At 44.2% G+C, this 19122-nt stretch overlaps 1 protein-coding gene across 1 annotated transcript in view; it reads right to left on the bottom strand.

Annotated features, from left to right (window-relative positions):
* The window catches only part of WWC1 (WW and C2 domain containing 1), a 31353-nt gene extending 12500 nt beyond the window's left edge, over positions 1-18853 (bottom strand). The window contains exons 1-9 of the mRNA XM_009874983.1: positions 18656-18853; positions 16902-16978; positions 15888-15967; positions 14847-14976; positions 14512-14658; positions 13452-13525; positions 8091-8333; positions 6545-6634; positions 3358-3896 (exon numbers count right to left, since the gene is read on the bottom strand). Coding sequence (XP_009873285.1) covers positions 3358-3896; positions 6545-6634; positions 8091-8333; positions 13452-13525; positions 14512-14658; positions 14847-14976; positions 15888-15967; positions 16902-16978; positions 18656-18806 — 1531 coding nt within the window. The 5' untranslated portion in view covers positions 18807-18853. The remainder of the gene's footprint in view (positions 1-3357; positions 3897-6544; positions 6635-8090; positions 8334-13451; positions 13526-14511; positions 14659-14846; positions 14977-15887; positions 15968-16901; positions 16979-18655) is intronic.
* Between the last annotated feature and the right edge of the window lie 269 nt (positions 18854-19122).

The following is a 19122-nucleotide window of genomic DNA, read 5'->3' as shown; positions in this document are numbered from 1 at the left end:
ATTAAGGGATTTACAGTAGCAGCCACACGCAGGAACACAGGGAAAAGGAGACACCGAAGAGAAACCGAGGAAGCTGAAGCAAGGAGTTTTGCACAGAGGTGATATCTCAAGGAAAGGTACACCCTGAAAACGTCGGCAAATTCCGCACCTTTTCACTTGAACCCTCGCATTTCTGCAGAGATACACTCCGGCCAAGAGCCTGGAGAGCTCTGTCTGCCAAGGTGGCTCATGAGTGCTGGGATGGACCCAGCTCTGAGCTCTCCCTCACTGCCTGGACTTTGGGAGACCTGCCCCAAGAGCGAGGAGGTGCCACCTGGTCATGCTGGGAGCAGGCGTAACCCCACAGCAGAAACACGACGCACACTCCTCTCTAAGGGGCTTTCACCTTTCACAAGTGGTCCCTCTTTTCCGTAGCCTTAGGAAAGTACACGCTCCCAAACCAGTATCTGGTTCCCATCCCATATTTTCTTTATGACAAAGCAAATTTGGACAGGTTTGCTTTTTTTTCTGCACATCCTCACAAGGCCACTTAAAGAATTAAACATAGCTTTGAAAAAACATTGGTGCCAAAAGCGTGCAAACCCAACACAGGGTGACAGAATAATGTAAGGACCTGTTCTTCAACCAGCAGTAGAGGGAGCTACAGGTCACGTCAATGTAAGGACTGCACGTGTGCCATCCGGGCCCATTTATCCGCGGATTTTTTGACACCACCACTGAACAGTATTTTTCATCTCGGTATTCCCATGGAACAGCTGGCTAGAAATAAATGTCTAGACCTTTCCCCCATAGGCCAAACCATCTGTGACACGATATATCAGTCATTAACTGAAACAAACGGGTTCCCTTAACACCGGCATTCTCAGTTTAATCCATCCCTCCCTCCTGCGTTCTTCAAGGGCCTGGTCCCTGCTGCACTTTTGACCACAGGCTATGCTGGAGGTCTGTGGGGAGGGTCAAAACCATGTTTCTTCTTTCCCCAGTGCTGCTTTGCATGTCTCAATCCATGGTTTTAATATGAAAATAATTTCTTTCCTGCTGGCTGGCTTTCTAGGTCAAGTTGTTTGAGTTTTACACGCTGCTTCCAGCAATGCCACTCCGGGAATCCCTTTGCTTACTGGGAAGAACAGCGCCGGTCGGTCTCCGTGCACTTAACCTCGTTTTCTCCTCTGATTACCAATGCCATCTAGTCATTTAAACCCAGAAAGCCTTCCCTTTTGACCACTTCACCTGAGCACCTGGCAGCCAAGGGGCGTGAAGACAGAAGGTGCTCAAATCCCAGGAGTGAAGCAGGTATCTGATGCATAGCAGAATGCTAAACTGTAAACCTGGATAAAGTCGAGTGGTCCCCTGAAAAGGATTCATCACGCAACCATCCTTTTCCTTCCTTTTTTTTGCAAAGGAACTGGAAGCTCAGCCCCACAAGCCTTAGACACACACCGAACCTGTAACTTTCTCATGCGGCTAATTCACACAAAATTTGGATTTTCTGTTTTAAGCCTGAAGTCTCTAAAGAGCTACTGTGCTAAAAGGAAAGTCCATGGAAGAAGTTCAGAACCGACTCAACTCTCTTTTAATTTCCAAGCAGGCAGGTAACACTTGCGATGGTTTTTCACCTTATTTTTCCACTCATTTCAAGACTTTCAAGTGTGCTCTTCCCTTCTTGCCTTTTTCCCTTCCGTGGGTTCTCCCAGAAGACACACCATGACAAGGCCTTGCCGTGCCATGCACTGTCCTCACACCCGCTCCATTCCCTCAGAGAATGCTGGACTCCGCCAGATGCCAGGTTTTGCTACTAGTGTCACCTAAATCCATCAGGTCTCAGGTGAGAGAGGTAACCTTGTTTCAGCCTCAGAGGTAGTACAGGTTCTGTTCCAACAGAAAAAAAATCTCAAATCCCTCAGACATATACTATTCAGCTCTACTTACAGGAACACATGAGCGTGCTTTGCCCACGAGGCCAAGTCTTGCCCACCCCAGATCCAGCCACCACATTTCGGGTTTTACACTGAAACCCCCCTAAATGCCTGAGGAGTAAAATCTCATCTCATTATTGCCCTGAAATAAACTACTTACGGCGATTATTTTGTCTGCTGACTGGCTAACAGCAGTAATCGCTTAATCTGCTTAGCACCCGAGCTTTCACTTTAACAGCCTTGACAAATCTTGAAGAGCTAAAAAGGTTAAAACTAATCAGTGCCCAGTTCTAATAAGAATAATTAGTTTTTCCTACTCAAATGCATAATGCCTCTTGCCTGTAGGAAAATGGTTGCTCGAAGGGGGAAGAGCTGCCCTCACGCCTCTTACTGTATTTTAAATAGCGTCAGCCTTCTCAGTGCAGACGGCAGCGACGACGTGGTGCCAGCTCCCTTTATTCCCACCGGCTGCTTTACAATCCTACGCGAACCAGAAACGAACCACACCGCAGGTTCCTACAACTACAGCTTGTGAGTTTCTGTTGCCTTTAAAGGTCTCCTTCACCGCAGTTACAAACCCCGTCATTTCACTCATCTCCACTGGATTTAACCCAGCTACAGCCATGGGGGCGTCAGAGTGCCTGGACCCGCCGCCGCCTGGCCGTCGTTCTGTAAAAGCATGAACCCTTCCCACCCACCCAACAGCCATATGCACAGAGGAGAACACTCGCGATCTCTAAATGTCTTATTTTATCACGCTCACAATCGAAACACGTTTTTGTTGCTAAGAGACCATCCCCCTCAAAACAGGAGAAAGCGCAGCCTTGACATGTCTGCTCAGCTCGAGTTAATAAATTCATCGCCACCGACTTACTGGGAACCAGGGCGGGCTGAGGTGGTGGGGAAGGATTTTGATCGTTTCTTAAGCTAAACGCTTTCCCGGCCTTCCTCAAAAGCTTGGCCAAAAAGTTTGTGTCACAACGGCACTACGTGTCACTATTGCTAAAGAACCGCACAAAAACGTAAAGGAACTTGAAAATTCAACACCACTTCATTTCTCCATCTCTCAATTATGACGTACGCCTCCCTCACCCAACACGCTAGATGACATTCTGAATAGCTGAGTGCCAAATTAAACCAGAAATGCACCACAACCATTTATATTTGCACAGGAAATCCCTGTAACGTGGGTACACATGCATGTACGTACACTAAAAACACACCTAGATACAGTCTTCTGCAAGACCCATCAGATCGACAGTGTTTTGCATGTAGAAATTAAAGTACTGACCCTCTCTCCCAAGCAAGACAGAGCACAGCTGAAGACACTTTTCAACACAAAGACAGCAAGATGACAGGCAGCTTTTGAAATGCTTGCTTCTCGATGTTTTACAAACTACATTAAAAATAAATGTATGCACGTAACAGTTTGTTACCATACCTTGACCTAGATGTTTATCTCCTGCTCTAGGCTCTTCCAGTCTACAGCTGCCACTCCCAGTGTTTAGAGTGAGTTCTGAGAGATTTGTATTGATCTCTGCGTCATCAAAATCCATATGGCTTGAAAAGGCATCACCAGTAAGAAGTGGATCTATCACCAGCGGAGAGCAAGGCGGAGACGGAGAAGAGAGAGATGACCTTGGAGATAGCGATGTCATGGATTTTGGAGTACCGGACAACGATCGCAGAGCCTGCACGCGACTGGTGGAATCTGCTTTCTGAGTTTTCGCTACTTCGTTTTCGTGAATAGTGGTGATACAGCCTGACGGCCTAAATCCAGTGGCTCCTTCCAAGAGGAAGTCAAGCTTGTTTTGATAGTCCGAGTCCATCGGCTCCCACTGTTCCAGATGCTCGTAGTAGAGATCAGTGACACTGGCTGAAGTGGATGAATCCTGGCTGGAGGTGGCAAGAGATCCTCTGCTAGAGGCCAGAGAACCAGGGCTGCTGCTCGAGGAGAGGGAAAGCATGCTGGTGGAGAGACTGAAGGAAACAAGTCAGAAAACCATAATACTGTATCTCTCGGGTAAACACTGCAATGCCACCAAATATCTAAGACCACAAGGTACCCTTGGCTTTGTTAGCTCAGGCCATACGCACTAGTCCCAACAACAATCCAGAACCACAGTCTACCCAGCAGAAAAGCTGGGTCACTTTTCAGCAAGATAGTAACGTTCACACACATTTTTTCACTCACTGTATCAACGTTCTAGGAGGCTCTGTTTAGCTGAAACAATTCTAATGAATAGTTTCAAATCAATTAAAATTAGTGACAACATTCTCCTCCCACATCTGTCCAGAAAGAGAAATCTATGGTTCCTGTTAATCTCCAAAGCAGACCACAAAAAACCAACAGGGCTCATGCAAGAAGATGAAACTATTACAACAAACTGTCTGACCATATGGAAGTTTTCTTCCATTTGCCTCAATCCTGGACTCGCAGTCAAAAGGCAATAGCACAGCTGCCTGGAACCAGCCCTCAGAGATCACAACAGCCAGCAGGTACCAAAAAAACGGGCAGGATTTACTTACGTGAAAGCCTGCTATGTGGAACCCCGGGCCGAGGGAGCAAGGCAAAGAGTTGGGGCTGGGCTGGGCAATCAGTTCCAACAAATTATTTATCCCCAAAGATCGTGGTTCAGAACACAACTGACAGGAAAATTAATTTTAGGCAGGTGCTGAACACAAGTTGTTCAGATGAGAAAGCACAGGCACAGATTTCTGCTTAAAATCAGAGAATGATCGGGGGTGGAAGGGACCTCTGAAGATCATGTAGTCCAGCCGCCCTGCCAGAGCAGGATCACCTAGAGTAGATCCCACAGGAATTCGGAAGGTCTCCAGAGATGGAGGACCCAACAAATCCTCTGGTGCTGACAGTAACAGAATTGTCCCAAGAAATTCCATTTAATCCAACACTCCTGCTCTAGATAGTAAATACCTTGCTCGTTACTGACTGTTCAAAAGACCCTTAACCCTCACTGCAGATATGGATTAGCTACTGGAAAATTTCCACGTATGTATAAGTGGCTTAAGTTGCCCCACTGAAAAACAGTGAGGATGTCAGTAAGCCCAGTAATACCTTATTTACCATTTATGAGGTAAAAGCTAGAAGCTGCATTTGTATAATTATGCCCATGACTTTATGAGAAAAAGTCAAGTACGCAGAATTTAGGATAACTTTGGCACAAAATGCCTTCTGCATCTGTATGACAGATGCGTGCTGCGTTACGTTTGTTCAGAAAAGCTTTTGGGTGAAACATACTGAAATGTGAGTGATGTTTTTTGCATTTTGGCAGTATATACAGATGTGGCAAGGACTAACAGATTTACAGCTTTTCAGTGTAGTTCACTAGGAAAAGAGTGTAAAAAATTTAATTAATCTTTTCCCTGTAAACAAAGAGAGCTCAGCTTCAACTGTGCACACCTTTGAGTGCCGGACATTCTACATTATGGGGTTAATAACAACCACTTGTTCTTACAAAGGAGCATGCCAAGAACACTGGGCACAGAGTTAGCAAGAAATTAGTTTCACATGCTTCTTGGTCACCTTAAAAGATCCCTAATCAGCCAGATGAAATGAAAACATGATGCATTTCCACTGCAAAAGGGCATCACAGATAGCTATTCTCCATGGGAGCTTATTTACACGTCAGTCTTGCACTACGATTTCTTTCCAGTTTTTTGGTGTCATCTTCACAAAACGAAACAGAATCCAAGTGGAGCAGAAGCTACAAACAGAGTAAATTCAGTACACACTGACAGGGATAAACCTTAACCAAGAACCCCACCAAACGCTTTTCCTAATCAAACAGAGAAAACCATAGTTTTTGCGACTCATTTGGCCTTAGTGCCTGCAGTCATGCCTTTGTCTGGGAGGAAGAACCCTAGGCTCTTCCAAAGCTACAGCCTGAACAACCGGAGCACGTTATGACTGCAAAAACATATACCATGGATTCAGGACTATCTCAATGCACTCTCTACATTGCAAGCAACAGCATACTTGGAATTAATTTAAGAGAAACATTACAACATGCATACATTAATGTGCAGTTGCAGATTCATTTCACTTGCTGTGTGCTAAGCTGTCTTTACCATACTTGCTTAATATAACACTTCAATAATTACAGAACCACAGACTCATTAAGGTTGGAAAAGACCTCTAAGATCATCTAGTCCAACCACCAACCCAACACTACCACGACCACTAATCTATATCCTGAAGTGCCACGTCTACACATTATTTGAAGACCTCCAGGGATGGCAACTGCACCATTTCCCTGGGAAACGTTAGTAAAAAACCCTCAGCTATCCTTAGCCACCCAAATGTTACACGTTTGAAACAGAAGGGACTGCACAAACTCCTTCTGTTGTTAGACAAGAGGCAGTACCACAAGGCTATTTATCCCATTCTAAAGCATCCCTCTAAGGGCAGTGTGACAGAAAATCCTCGAGGCTTCTCCTTCAGTGACAACACGGGGTTCTTAGGTCACTAAGGTCACTACACTTCGGGTCGCTCAGGTAACTGAGAGGGCTTTTAGATGTCTCAGTTGTGAGATAAAACCGTTAGCAGAGAAAGGCAGTTACCCCATGTGCAGCCGAAGCAGATGCAACTTCTGTAAAAGGTTCCATACCTTTTCAGCTGGGTGTGCAACATGGCAACCAATCGCGTTGTTTCTTCCAGTTCTCGGACTAGCTGGTTTCTTTTGCTATTCAACTTCAATCTAAGAGAAGATAGAAGAAAAAGATGAGCTAAACCAGCATTTTATACTTAAAATGAGGAGCAAAGGAAAATTCTAGCTTTTCTATTAAATCCTAGAAAACTTAAAAAGAATACAAAGTGTAACATGGGACAGAATTTGGTCAAGATGTGTATGTGTTCACCAACTTCCAATACTCTTAAAACGTGGAGCTCAATCCTGCAAACATTCACAACTGGGAAAATAATTACAGCTAGTACTGCAAAAGTTAGTTTCTAGGATCAGGCTTCAAAAAACATCTGGGAGATTTTGCTCAGTATGTACTACTGCATTCTTATACTTACGGTGCTAATAAAGGTGTAAATGCTCTCATTTGCTTTCAGTAAGGTTTATGGATGACTAAGGTCTATATGATCTAGTTATTAACCATCTCATTACAGCTTTACATCAATTAAGGGCTTTAGCAACATCTCAGCTTTATTTCACACCTGCACTAATTTTGAGTGCTCACACCCTAAATTAACAGGCCTCTGCATAAGAAATCTTTCTCCAGAAAGTTGTGTTCCTTTGGCACATGAGAACAGGACGATATTCCCCAAAATCACAAATGAAAGAGTTCATCTTGAGATCAGGAACATTTGTCGGACCAAAGATATCTCAGGCTGGCAAAAGCCCTGCAGCTGAAACATCCGTGATCCCTACTTTTTTTCCAGCGTGATAAAACCCTGGAAGACTATGTCGAAAACTGGTATTGTCTGGACACTGAACATGTAGAAGAAATGAAAACAGATCCAACAGAGAGAGTGAACGCAACACGCTTGTACTGCATATATATTCAAGAAAGTGCAGCTCAGAGTAACATTGCCATAACCACCCACATTCATACACCGCGGCTGTAAAGTGCTCGTAGGCAATTCCTAATGCAGGATTCATCCTCACTGAACATTCCCATGAGATCTCCCCCTGCGACACAAGTAAAATCAGGGAGGATAGCTGGCATTTTTACAGCCAGTTTAGATTCAAGGGATATTCCATGCAACTCCCACAGCCCCGTCACATACCAGTTCCTACAGGAATCACATATGAGGATGCTCAGAACGGCAAAATTCAAAAAATTTAAAATGCCATCTGTTGACATTTACCAAGCTCCAGACTGCACAGCAACTGCAAAAGCTGCTGTAAGGTGCTGGCTGCATACAGAAACATTATAGTAAGTACACTAACACTCTGCTGGGCTATTTTAAGCATTTGTTACATTCTCACAGAGGATCCATTTGTAGGAACAACAACCTTTCCCCACCTGGGGAGTAAGACTTGCAGGCGGCTTCTTCTGGGAGACAATTTCAGAAGCCTCATAGAAACAGTCTCTTGCAAATCCGAGGGCACGCTGCTACCAGCGTTCAGCCAGGGGATCTTGCTGCTTGCTCCCCATTACCTCTTGTCCAAGGAGGCAAGCTCTGCCCCATGCCCAGTAACCTACCTCTCAGTTAAAGCTTTGCTCTGAGTGTCTCTAGCAGCCTGAAGGTCTTCCTCCAGGCGTCTTCTCTCTGTTTCCAGTCTCTCCACCTCTCCTCGAGTCCATTTCCTGGGGCTAATAAATCGCATTTCTTTTAAGAGCTCCTCCTTCTCGTTAATCAATATCAGACGATCCCGCTCAGAGTCCAGCACGCCGGGCCAGGCCTCGCTGTCAAGCTTAGCCAGTTGAATTTTCAGGTTTGCTATTCTGCAGCAAAAAAACCCCAAACCACAGTTATTCCATGAGGAATGTCTGAGCCACTGCTTCAGACACACAAAGGTGCACCATGACCAACCACATCCTCCATTGCCCTGCAGAAGGTTCCCAGCTCAGGGACAACCACCCTCACCCTCACGCCCTCCGTACCACGGCACTGCCAAGGAATGGCACTGCCAGCAGCTGGGCATGCAGGATGGGATCCTGCCTCAGGTTTGCTTCTGCTGGCAAGCTAAGCCTCCAGCTAACGTTTAGCGCCCATCAGTGAGGAAACAGTAAAATTGAAATTCTGGATCTCGAAAAAAGCTCTCAGATCTTCTAAAGGGTGTTTCATATCCCTTACAGCTAATGATCTCACTCTGTCACACAGTAAACATCTGATCTTTAATCAGTATTAGGGAAAAGAACTGTACACTCTCCATATACGATTCTGATAGGCTGATAAAGATCAGTGGTTACTCAAAAGTTGAGAAACTATTTTCATCTTTGCAATGAGGAAGTTAATCATGCGCATGCTGCTGCTGGAAGAATCCGACTACTGACTCAACAGGAAGCATTTTGGACACGTTAAATAGCTACACTAGTTCTGGTACGACACGCACCTGAGGATGCAAAGAGCTGACGAGGCAATACACTCCTACCTAAAGCCAGAGGCATTTATTTGCATGAAATTGAAAGCCTTTTTTTCCTTAGAGGTATCATTCCAGATTTCAGTTTAAAGCCTGTATCACTAATCCTTCAGCACCATACCGTATTATCTCAGTCAGGAAGAAGATTACTAAAAGTAAGAGTGATATAGACCTACAATTTAGCAAGAGCTTGATTGACAGCAGAGGAGAGCACAGCTTGTGGCAGGTAAAGAGGCCGCTCACTCCAACTCACTGCCCATTGCCAATTTTCCACGTATCTGAACCACTCAGTTTGATCCACAAATGGTCAGTTTTGCAATGGGACATACAGAGGGAAGTTAAAAACCAGCAGCAGGTCACGATACAGAACCATAGGTAGTAATGCCCCTCTTCCCAAGGGAAGCTGTCTCCTTTGGACTCACTGACCTACAGCTCATGACCTGACTGGGTGATCATGATAGCTTGGTGAGAAACAATAGCACAGAGAAAGCTGAGTAAGAGTTACCAGGGACTCATGCTTCTGGAACTCACACAATCAAAAAAAAAAAATAATCCAGGTGAGCAGCTGGGAACAGAAGGGTCAGAATGGGCTGGGGTGGAGAAATGACCAAATCTCAGAAGGCACAGAAGGAGGAAAAGTATCTTGCAATATAAGGCAAGATATTTGCAAAAATCATCTGCCTGTTTTAAGATCATAAAGTAAGGACATCCATGCCCCTCCGCGTGATTAACACAGGTTAATTTGTCACTCAGGTTTAATAAATACGTTAAGAAATGGAAGTGAAATGCTGTACGTGTAAAATCAAAGTCCCATATTCACCTCCCTTTGAAAAGCGCTTTGTGATCTGGTGACAGGAATTACTGGAGTTAAATTGAGCACAGCAAATAATTGCAGCTACTAATCTGGATTCACCTCTCTCTCCAACTTGGTTTATGCTACCCAAGTGCTCAGGATGGCGCACGCTTCCTTCGGCAAACGGGCATGCGTGCAGGCACAGAGCGAATCCGACACCAACTGGCAAAATCAAAGTGTGTGGACTAAGTAACAAGATGCAGATCTGGGCAGCAGCAGCTACACGACTGCTGAATGGCCTTGAAGAATGAAGCTTTGTCTTCCAAGCTCCAGAGGCCAAGAGGAACTCGAGCCCCAGGAGAGCCTTTGAAGGATTAGGCTCACATAGACTGACCCACCTCCTCCATCCCAGGAGATAGGCTGGAGAGCACCTTTCTGAAGAGACGCCTCGCTCTCTGTAAACCCACTTCCCCCAGCAGGTTACTTACTCTCATTAAAGTTCCATAATCGATAGATATTCAGCTCAACTATTTTTAGGTCTTCTTAGGAGCCGTTTTGTTTTTGAGTGCCTGATTAAGTGCGAAACAGTGCTCCAATGAAGAATTAACAGTGGCATTAATTCATAATCCAAGAATTCCTCTGCGCATTTTGAAGGGATACGAGTTTAAGAGGATTGGTTGGCATTAATCTGATCACTTTTGGCATATGTTTGCATGGATATGGCTTTTCCACTGGAATTTGTTCTCTATGCATTTCCGACTAACAGCCTTGTTAACCTAACCTCAGGTTTTTCCCCTTCTCCCTTAAAAGGAGGTTTATGTATTTTATTTTCCCCAATAAAACAGCATCAGTACCAAAGGAATGCTTTGCAGACTGTTTGGCATTTGGCTGAAAACTCCAGCCCTTCAGCATTCACAGCGCCAAGCCGCGTTGGGTTTGCCTCGCAAAGAAACCAGCAACACTTGGCTCCAGTTGTATCACCCTTCTGAAGGGCCACTAGCTTGCAAGACTCAACACAAGACAGAAGAGGAAGCCCAAGTTCTATGTAACTGTTTTCTTTTTACCTAGAAAAGGACGCTAGGTGATTTGTTCATTGTCACATCAAGTTGTTCTGGTACTTATCTGTGACACAGGCATAATGGGTACAATTTTTGGTCTCCTTGGAGATTGTTCAGACCACGTGTATCTCCACAGAAACGTACAGCAAGATGCGTATCCACAAAGAGTAATTAGCAATCCTGTACCGGATCAGCCTTGGTTCTTCAGAGAGAAAAAGATTAAAAAATAAAAATAAAAATGAAGGTGGGAGGCGTGGTCTAAAAACTGACCAGTCAAATATCCACCACTGTTGCAACGGTGGTAAATGCGACATTAAAATATTCCACTTTAGGGGATTATAAAACATACATTTAAAATCCCAGAGTCGCCACCAGTCACACAAAACTCTGAAAGTTTAACTGCCGAAGGAGCTGAAACAGCGCAGAGGGTGCAAGCGCTATGGAACCAAGGTACTGCCCTACGGCTGAAATCCTACAACAGGATCCAGGCGCAGCTCTGATCACATTTATGCTGCAGTACTGATCTCCTTGTTGAGATGTAGCACTGACATCTCTTCTGACGTGATACCTGCTATCAGTTTCCAATCCAATTAAGCTAAAGGATTGTCACTGCAGTGCCCTTTGGCCTATATTTGCAGGTTTAACGTTATCACGAGCCACGAAAGGAAAGGACTCGGTGGTGCGCAGGGGAATGTGCGGAATCGTACCCTGACGGTTCTGGTGTGGTGAAGTTCAGCGAGATACTCGCCTACATCTGTCTTAGTCTGGTCTGTAATAACGGTGCAAACAGTGTCTACTACAGTTCTCTTTCAGACTCATTAGCCCTCCATCAACCTAGCAGAGCTATCCTCATAATGACAAGATCATCTTGATTTCTTAGGTTTAACCTCTCCAGACGATGCAGAGCTAGTAAGGCAGAAGTATTTTCACCGTTTGTCTCCCTTCGAAATACACGCACGGGCAAAGTACTTGCTCTTCTATTGAGTTTTTGGAACATTTTAATACGCTGCTGAAGGGACAGGAAACACTTCTAACATCACAAAGAGGAACTTTCGCAGGAGCAGAAGGTTCCTTGTGAGTCACTACATCCATAATATTTTTCCAGCTTAAAACCAGTCAGGGTATTTGTTTCTGCAGTTCCCACTAAAGACCATGGCAAACCCACAGTGCTCTGATAACTGGATGTATTTTCATTTTAACATCAATTATTCATGCCCATTCAGATCCGTTTGCCTCATGATAACAATTTTTAAACTCTGAGAAAATCTATAGACAATCTAACAGAGGTGAGGAATCAACCCTTCCTTTAACTGTAAGATTGTCTTGTACGGCCTTCATCATTCCTTCAAATGAACTAGTGTGCTGCCTTTGTTAAATTCTGCCTCTTTTTAAAGCGCACATTAATTACCTTCTCTGCTTTGTCATTATTCACTTGCTCCTCCTTGGAAAAGATACAGGCTAAAGTAAGAGTGATTCGCTTCAGTCTGAAGATGTAATAAAGTCAGCGTGAATTAAACTGCAGTCTTCAGCAAAACTTAAAAGTAAAAAGCAATTTTAACACTGAAAGAATGGACCGCTGCATGTTTTAAAAAGCCACAGAGTGATTTCAGCGTCAAGGTAGTTTGGCAAATCTTGGATTGGCAAAACAGACAGTTCTGACACAATCGGAAGAAAGTGTAAGATCATGTCAAAACCAGCTGGGCACACAGTGTCTTTGACAGCTGCCACAGATACACATCAAATTTTCTGCCACTGAGAAACACGGACTACTGACCATGCCACTAAATTACATTGACAACGTTACGAGTAACCTCAGCCTTAAAGCTCTTATCCCTAATCAGAGAGAGGATAAAAATCCTTCTCTTCACATACACCCCAAACACAGATTGTACCATGCATCTGAAGTTTATTATTCTGGAATTGCAAAATGCCTTCAGAGCAGTTAAAATTGAAGTCACCACCGCTGACGGTTACATCCCTGAACAAGGCGTAGGCCAGTGAAAGTCTAAATAATAACGCTTGGTGGTTCTTCATTTAGCTAGACAGTTGAGTTAGTTATTATGGATTTTAAAAAGCAAATCCTAGAAAACTTTTACTCAAATTAGCCTGTTAAGTACATAGGAATTTTTAAAATCTGTTCTTCACTCATCTCAGATCAGAGGGCAAGGGTGAAAACATAGGTTCTTACAAGTAAGCTTGGGAATTGTAGCCATTGACCATATTTTGATACGTTAGGTGTTAACACCATATACGTTTCTCCTTATCAGACTTAGAGCCAAGCAAACATTCGTTTCATTTTGAATAAGGTGAGGAGATGCCTTGCAGTACAGTCTCCTTATTAGGAATGGGGAAGCATTGGCAACACGCAGCAAAACCACTTATGTCCCCACAGGTGTGGCCCAACTGAATTCTTCATCTATTAGTCACTCCTTAGTAATTTCTAGGATGGTTATTTATTTCTTGGATGATAACACTGGTCCAAAAAGCCTATTGCCACACCGGCTTAAAAATTACCAGGTTTACTTTGCAGTAGCGCTGGGTTTCAAGCTGTGCGGCACCTTCTCTAGCGAAACCCATCTTCAGGATAAGCTGTGTGACAGCCAAAAGATACAACAGCGCAAAGAATTACCTTCTCTTTGCTTCTTCATACTGAAGGCGTAATCTCACTTTTTCAGCCAACTGGTTATTGCTGCTGGTAACAAACTGAGACACAAAATATAAAATCAGCAACTCAGTAACCACTCCTCTTCTGATATTCCCTATTGAAACTGATGATGTTACAAGTTACACTTGCTCTTGTCAAATCCATTTACCAGTTAAATCAATCACAGAATAGGAAAATTCATGATTTCTCCAAATGCTTAAAACCCTACAAGACTCAGAGGCTCTTTTTGGCCTGTTTTATCAGCAAATAAAAAGCGACCAGGATTCTATTTTCACACACACAAACAGCTTTGTAATCCTTCTTCTTAAATGCTGTTTACAACCTTTAAGTGCTGCACTGCATTTTGTTTTGGATGGCCTCTCGCTTTGGTTGTGAAGTCTTAAAGACAAGGGACATCCCACAGTGCCCCAACCTGAAGTTCTTCAGTCATACGTGCAGCTGCAAATGTTTAAGTAAAGGTTCTCAGGAGAGGCTTCTGTGATGTCCTGTGAGACACAGGATGTACTCATGGTGCTGATCAAGTCCTTGCCGAGGCTGGCACCAACCTCACAGCTACGATGTTGTTGCAAAAGTGAGAGTGAAGGCATCAAAATATCTGCGCATATGCTATCCTTCTCACTCGTAACACACTAAAAGTCAAACGGACTCCTAAGGGAAGAGTCCTCATTAGAGCTCGGGCCATATGTAGCTGCTGAATGTTTCCCATCTCGTAGCACGTCACTGCTATAAAGAGCTACGGGGATATTTGTATCACAAGAAGCTACATTTACAGGCAAAATAACACTTCCTTCCCTTCTATTCCCACCTGGGTCGTTCCAGTAGAGACAGCATAGGGAAACAGCAAGTTGCCTTTACAGATACATTAACACTGCACACAAAAACGAAGGTCACACTGCAGTTTAAACCAGAAGAAAGGATCATTTCAGAGGTACTTGCCCGCGCGTGGAAACTCACACTAAGGCAGTACTACACAGAGCTCAGAGGAATGTTTCCATGCGCTCTCGGTTTCCCAAGGTTTACTCACATTTCCTGAAACATCTGTCTGGGAGCTGACATCCAGGTACTGCCGGGGTAGCAAAGGGCTGGAGCTTTCCACGGACACGCTGCTGGCCCACAAGTCGGACTGGGATCCTCTGTCATTCACAAAGCTCTCTTTTAACCTGGCTAAGCTCTAAGCAACACAAAAAGCCATGGGGTGAGCTCACTTCTGCTCCAACAACCTCAGCAGCTACATAGCTTTAGCCTGAACTACATGATTAAGATCTGCCCACATTGATAAAATACTGAAATTACTTCTCAGAAGTTCAATCTGATAGCAACGGCGACACAAAATACTATAAAGTCATTCTGTTTCAATACCTGAATGAGGTCTTGTTTTTCCTTCTCCCCTGATGTGATGGCCTTCTTGAGAGCTTTCATTTCACTTAAAATGGCTTGTGCCTCATCAAGTTTGTAGCCACCTTGAGTATCGGACATTTTCATGTCAATTCTGCATGGAAATTGTTAAAAAAACCACAGTAAGCTAACACTCTATGAAGTCCAGTTAATGTAATCATCCTAGATATTGCACCTTGCCATAATTTATAAGCAAGACACTTTGAATTATGAGAGAGACAACAAAAGAAACAATGAACCCCACCCATCATCATCTAAGCTACTTGGCTTAGGAGCACATCGAGCTTCAGAACTCTGATTTTAGACATATTATCTCTCTGACTCCTGAAGATGCACACGAAACCACCAAACCAATACGTCTGGGCAGATTCTTGCTAGTTACCTTGTTTCTAACCTGGAGAGAATCAACTTAGCCACCTATGAAAATTACATTATTTTTCAGTCACGATTTCGAAAACCAGGCACAGACCTCACAGGCACGGATGTATTTACTTGCACAACCTAATTACAAGCCACCGCCTCCTTCCCTCTTCTCAAAGGAATTCTACTGCAGTTGACATTTCTAATAAATAAGATATTAACCAGTGACATTATTTAAAACATGCCAGACGCCTAGTCATACAGAGGTAAGTACCTGAAACTTTTCTTTCCCTTCCACTCCACCCCGAATTCTTTCTCAGTGCCCTAAAACAATGGCTCATAATTAAGACAACAGGCTGTGCTGCGTCACTTGCATGGGGCAATGTGAGTAAAACAGAATACCATTTAACTGACGAGATCCTGGTTCCCAATTTTTTGCCATGAAGTCCGTTCTGATGGGGTCAATACACTGATTTGAGAGAACTACCCCCATGGCTGTGTACTGCTTTCAGCTGCATGTCCTAAAGATAGCAGCAGCAACATATTTCAGCTAACGTTACTTAGGCAACTATTTATAAATGTAGAGGGGGATGCATTACAAGCCAGAGATGTTCTACACTGAAAATATCTTGAGAACAAACTTACTTCTTCAGTGTTTGAAATCCATGCTCTTTGTACTGGAGCTCTTGCTTCATGTGAGCTACTTCTCTCTTGAGTTTATTAACCTGCAGTAAGGTGTCACGTTTTTAGAATGATATTTTATATGAATATTTAGGCACAGCACTCCCCATTCCATTCAAAACTTACTCAATGTAGACAGTACTCTAAATAAAGTTTCCACGTACTCAGTTCATCTCAACAGCAGCTAACAGCCCTGACTGCATCCTCACCAGGACGTTATCACTGGCTGGGGCTTTATCCAGTACCCAGACATTGCACCACTTAATCAGGGATTCAAGGGAAGTTCTAACCTCATAAACAGTAAAGCTGAGAAAAATTCAAGAGATTGGAACAAAACACATGTTGATTTTACTTGGATATGCTTAAAACCCTCCCAGCCATTAAAAAACAAACATTAAGCGTCGGGACAGAAGTTACACTGCAGCGATAGAAGCCACGCTCCAAGACACCAAACTAAAAGGCTCCACTGCAGGAGTAACACAGCAGGATGATAACATAGATTGTAAAGCCACTGACCTCACGGCTTGCTGTTTTATATTCCACCACAGAGGCCAGGCTGACCTACTTTACTTTAGTCCTTTCCTCTTCCCAAACTGAGCTCTGCATGCGAGCGTACGCTGCCGCTGCTAACAGCGCGCGCTGAGCCCAGGACAAAACAGCTGCCAGTCTCTGGAGAGAGCTTGCAGCTCTCCAGCACCGTGGCAGGCCGAGGAGCCAGCGCACAGCTCAACACCCCATCGTGTGTCTGTACAGCAGGATGTGCTGCCAGCTTCCACAGAGGTCTAAAGTCTAAGGGGAAAAAAGCGTTGCAAACTTAAGGCAACAGTGTTTGAGATTTCTGGTACATTATCTCCTAGATGAAGAACAGCAGCATTAGCTCTTTCAGATGCTTTGGCATCTCCTTTTAGTATAGGCTACAAGGCTGGGAAATAGCTGAAGATTAGTCGTGGCAAGCAAAGGTCTGTTCGTACTACTTACCCTGGATTTTGTAGTAGCAATCTCTGCTTTGAGGATCTCCGGGTCATACTTGGAACTTGACGATGAGCCAGAGAGCACTGGAACAAACACAACACCTGGGTTAGCAGCTCCACCTTCCTCCCTACTCTTCTACCAGCCCCACCACTAATCAAGACCTCCCATCACTCCTGCACACACTCTCACACTGCTGCCCCAAGGGCAGGGAAAGGCTAAAGTGCAGCCAAGTACTCCACAAAAAGTATATACTAAAGAGGCCAAAGTATGTTTTGCACCTCCAAAGTCTTGATTTGTTCCAGGTTAACACACTTAACTCAGACTCCCAAACACGTTCACTCTATTCAACAGTGTGGCCTCCTGCATTTCCAAAGGCACTTGACAGAACTGAAGGTACAGGCACTGCATAAAGGTTTACTTTATTTTTTAACTCCCCCCTCCCTGACTTTTTTTCATGGAGTAAACAATCCACTGAATGTTTAGAAACAAAGAAAAACAAGGAAGGAGAAGAAACTGGAAAATGTGATGTAAGCCTTCTCGCAGCCTCAAGGACACAACCAGTCGTACAACGTGTCACACCAGATTAAATCAATGTCCCATTAAGAACAGAATTCTCTTCCCAGCAGTGGTTAAAACTCTTCTGCTTCAGAAGGTACAGAAGCTCCTCAATGTGCAATGTTATTAGAGGTAGCTGTAGGCAAGAGAGATATTTTGATCCTTCCAGGCATCAGTTTATGCCCTATAAAACATGGTGAAGCATTTCTAGTTCTTTCTGTCTGGTGGCATTTTTAAAGACAGATTGCACCAAGCCAACGCACTTTGTGTTCACAGAGTTCTTAGTGCACTGCTCTGGTGTTACCAGTACTTAAGAGTGCTCTTAAGTGTACGATACCAAAAACTGTCCTTCAGAGATGCTGGGCAGGACCCCAGTCAAATAAGAATCCTTCAGCTGACAGAAAGCCACTTAAATACTTTTTAACATCAGGCACTGGATTAGCCAGTGGAATTTGCCACCATAAGACATAACTCAGCAAGAGTGAAGTGGAAGCAGGTCAGTCTGCTGACATGGCTAGCAAGAATATAAAAAGTCTGAACTACTAAGGATTATTAAAAAAAAATTGCGGAACATTTGCAGGAAATAAATCCTCCTCTGGACACTTTCCAGCTCCCAGCTAGTAACAACAAGGAAGAAATTCAGCCTTCTGTAAAGATTTCTGCACCAACTCTTGAAGCAACAGGTATCGATGTTTACTGTGTGACAAAGAACATGGAATGCAAAGCAATGTTCTTAGTGGGCAAAGAGACATTCCACCAGTGTTAGCGTTTACACGGTGTAAATTACAGACCTCCCTGAGACAGCCGCTCAACTACATGGGATAGTGAACTCCAAAAGTGCCCGGAAATGCTATCCAAGACGAGCCTTCTTGCCTTGTTTCTGTACTTTAGACACGGGAAAATACTGTGTAACTTCATTTTTTTCCCCACTGAGCCAATTCCAACATTTTTCCACATTTGTAGAAGCCCGTGCTGAACACCTGCATGCTGACTCCAGAGACTGAGCCAACTGCAAGAGTACTTCCTAACTATTCTCTTCTACCAAATAGGCAGCTACTGCTTTTGCGACAAACCGAGCAACCATGGAGAGTGACACGGTGCAGCACATCCCACCGCTGTACCCCTGGGCCAGCTTCAAGCACTTTGCTGTCCTAGTGGGTTGATGACTGAGAAAGTCGCTGGGTCAGAGCTCACTAACTACTCACAGCTGGTCTGAGAGCCCAGTTTATGCTCCCAAACATCGTGCAGCTGCCGGTATTCTTGCTGGGCCAATTCAAGCCTCTGCTGTTTCACTTGATAGATCTCCTTCTGTGCAGCAATCGCCTCCTGGGCCAGGACAAGGTAGTCTTTCAGCATGTGCTCCTGCTCCCGCCGCCATTGCACACGAGGGTCTTCTATCTGTGTAGTTTCTTAGACAGAAAACAGAAGGAGACAAGATCAGTGAAACGCAGGTTCGTCACTGCCATCCAGAGAAGCTCCATCATTTAACACAATAGTTTAAAACAGCCCCTTGCCCCATCCTGCCCTGGTCCACAGTGAATTCCAATGACCTCTGCCACACTTAATCATTATATGGAACAATTAACAAGGAAATCATCATATAAGTCTCCACCTCTTCTGATGCTGAAGCCACTCTGGTTCTGCCTCTTAAAACACCTAAACAAGAACATGC

This window comes from Apaloderma vittatum, unplaced genomic scaffold (genome assembly GCF_000703405.1).
Source record: "Apaloderma vittatum isolate BGI_N311 unplaced genomic scaffold, ASM70340v1 scaffold218, whole genome shotgun sequence".
Taxonomy (NCBI): domain Eukaryota; kingdom Metazoa; phylum Chordata; class Aves; order Trogoniformes; family Trogonidae; genus Apaloderma; species Apaloderma vittatum.
This window is presented reverse-complemented; position numbering and strand designations above follow the sequence as displayed.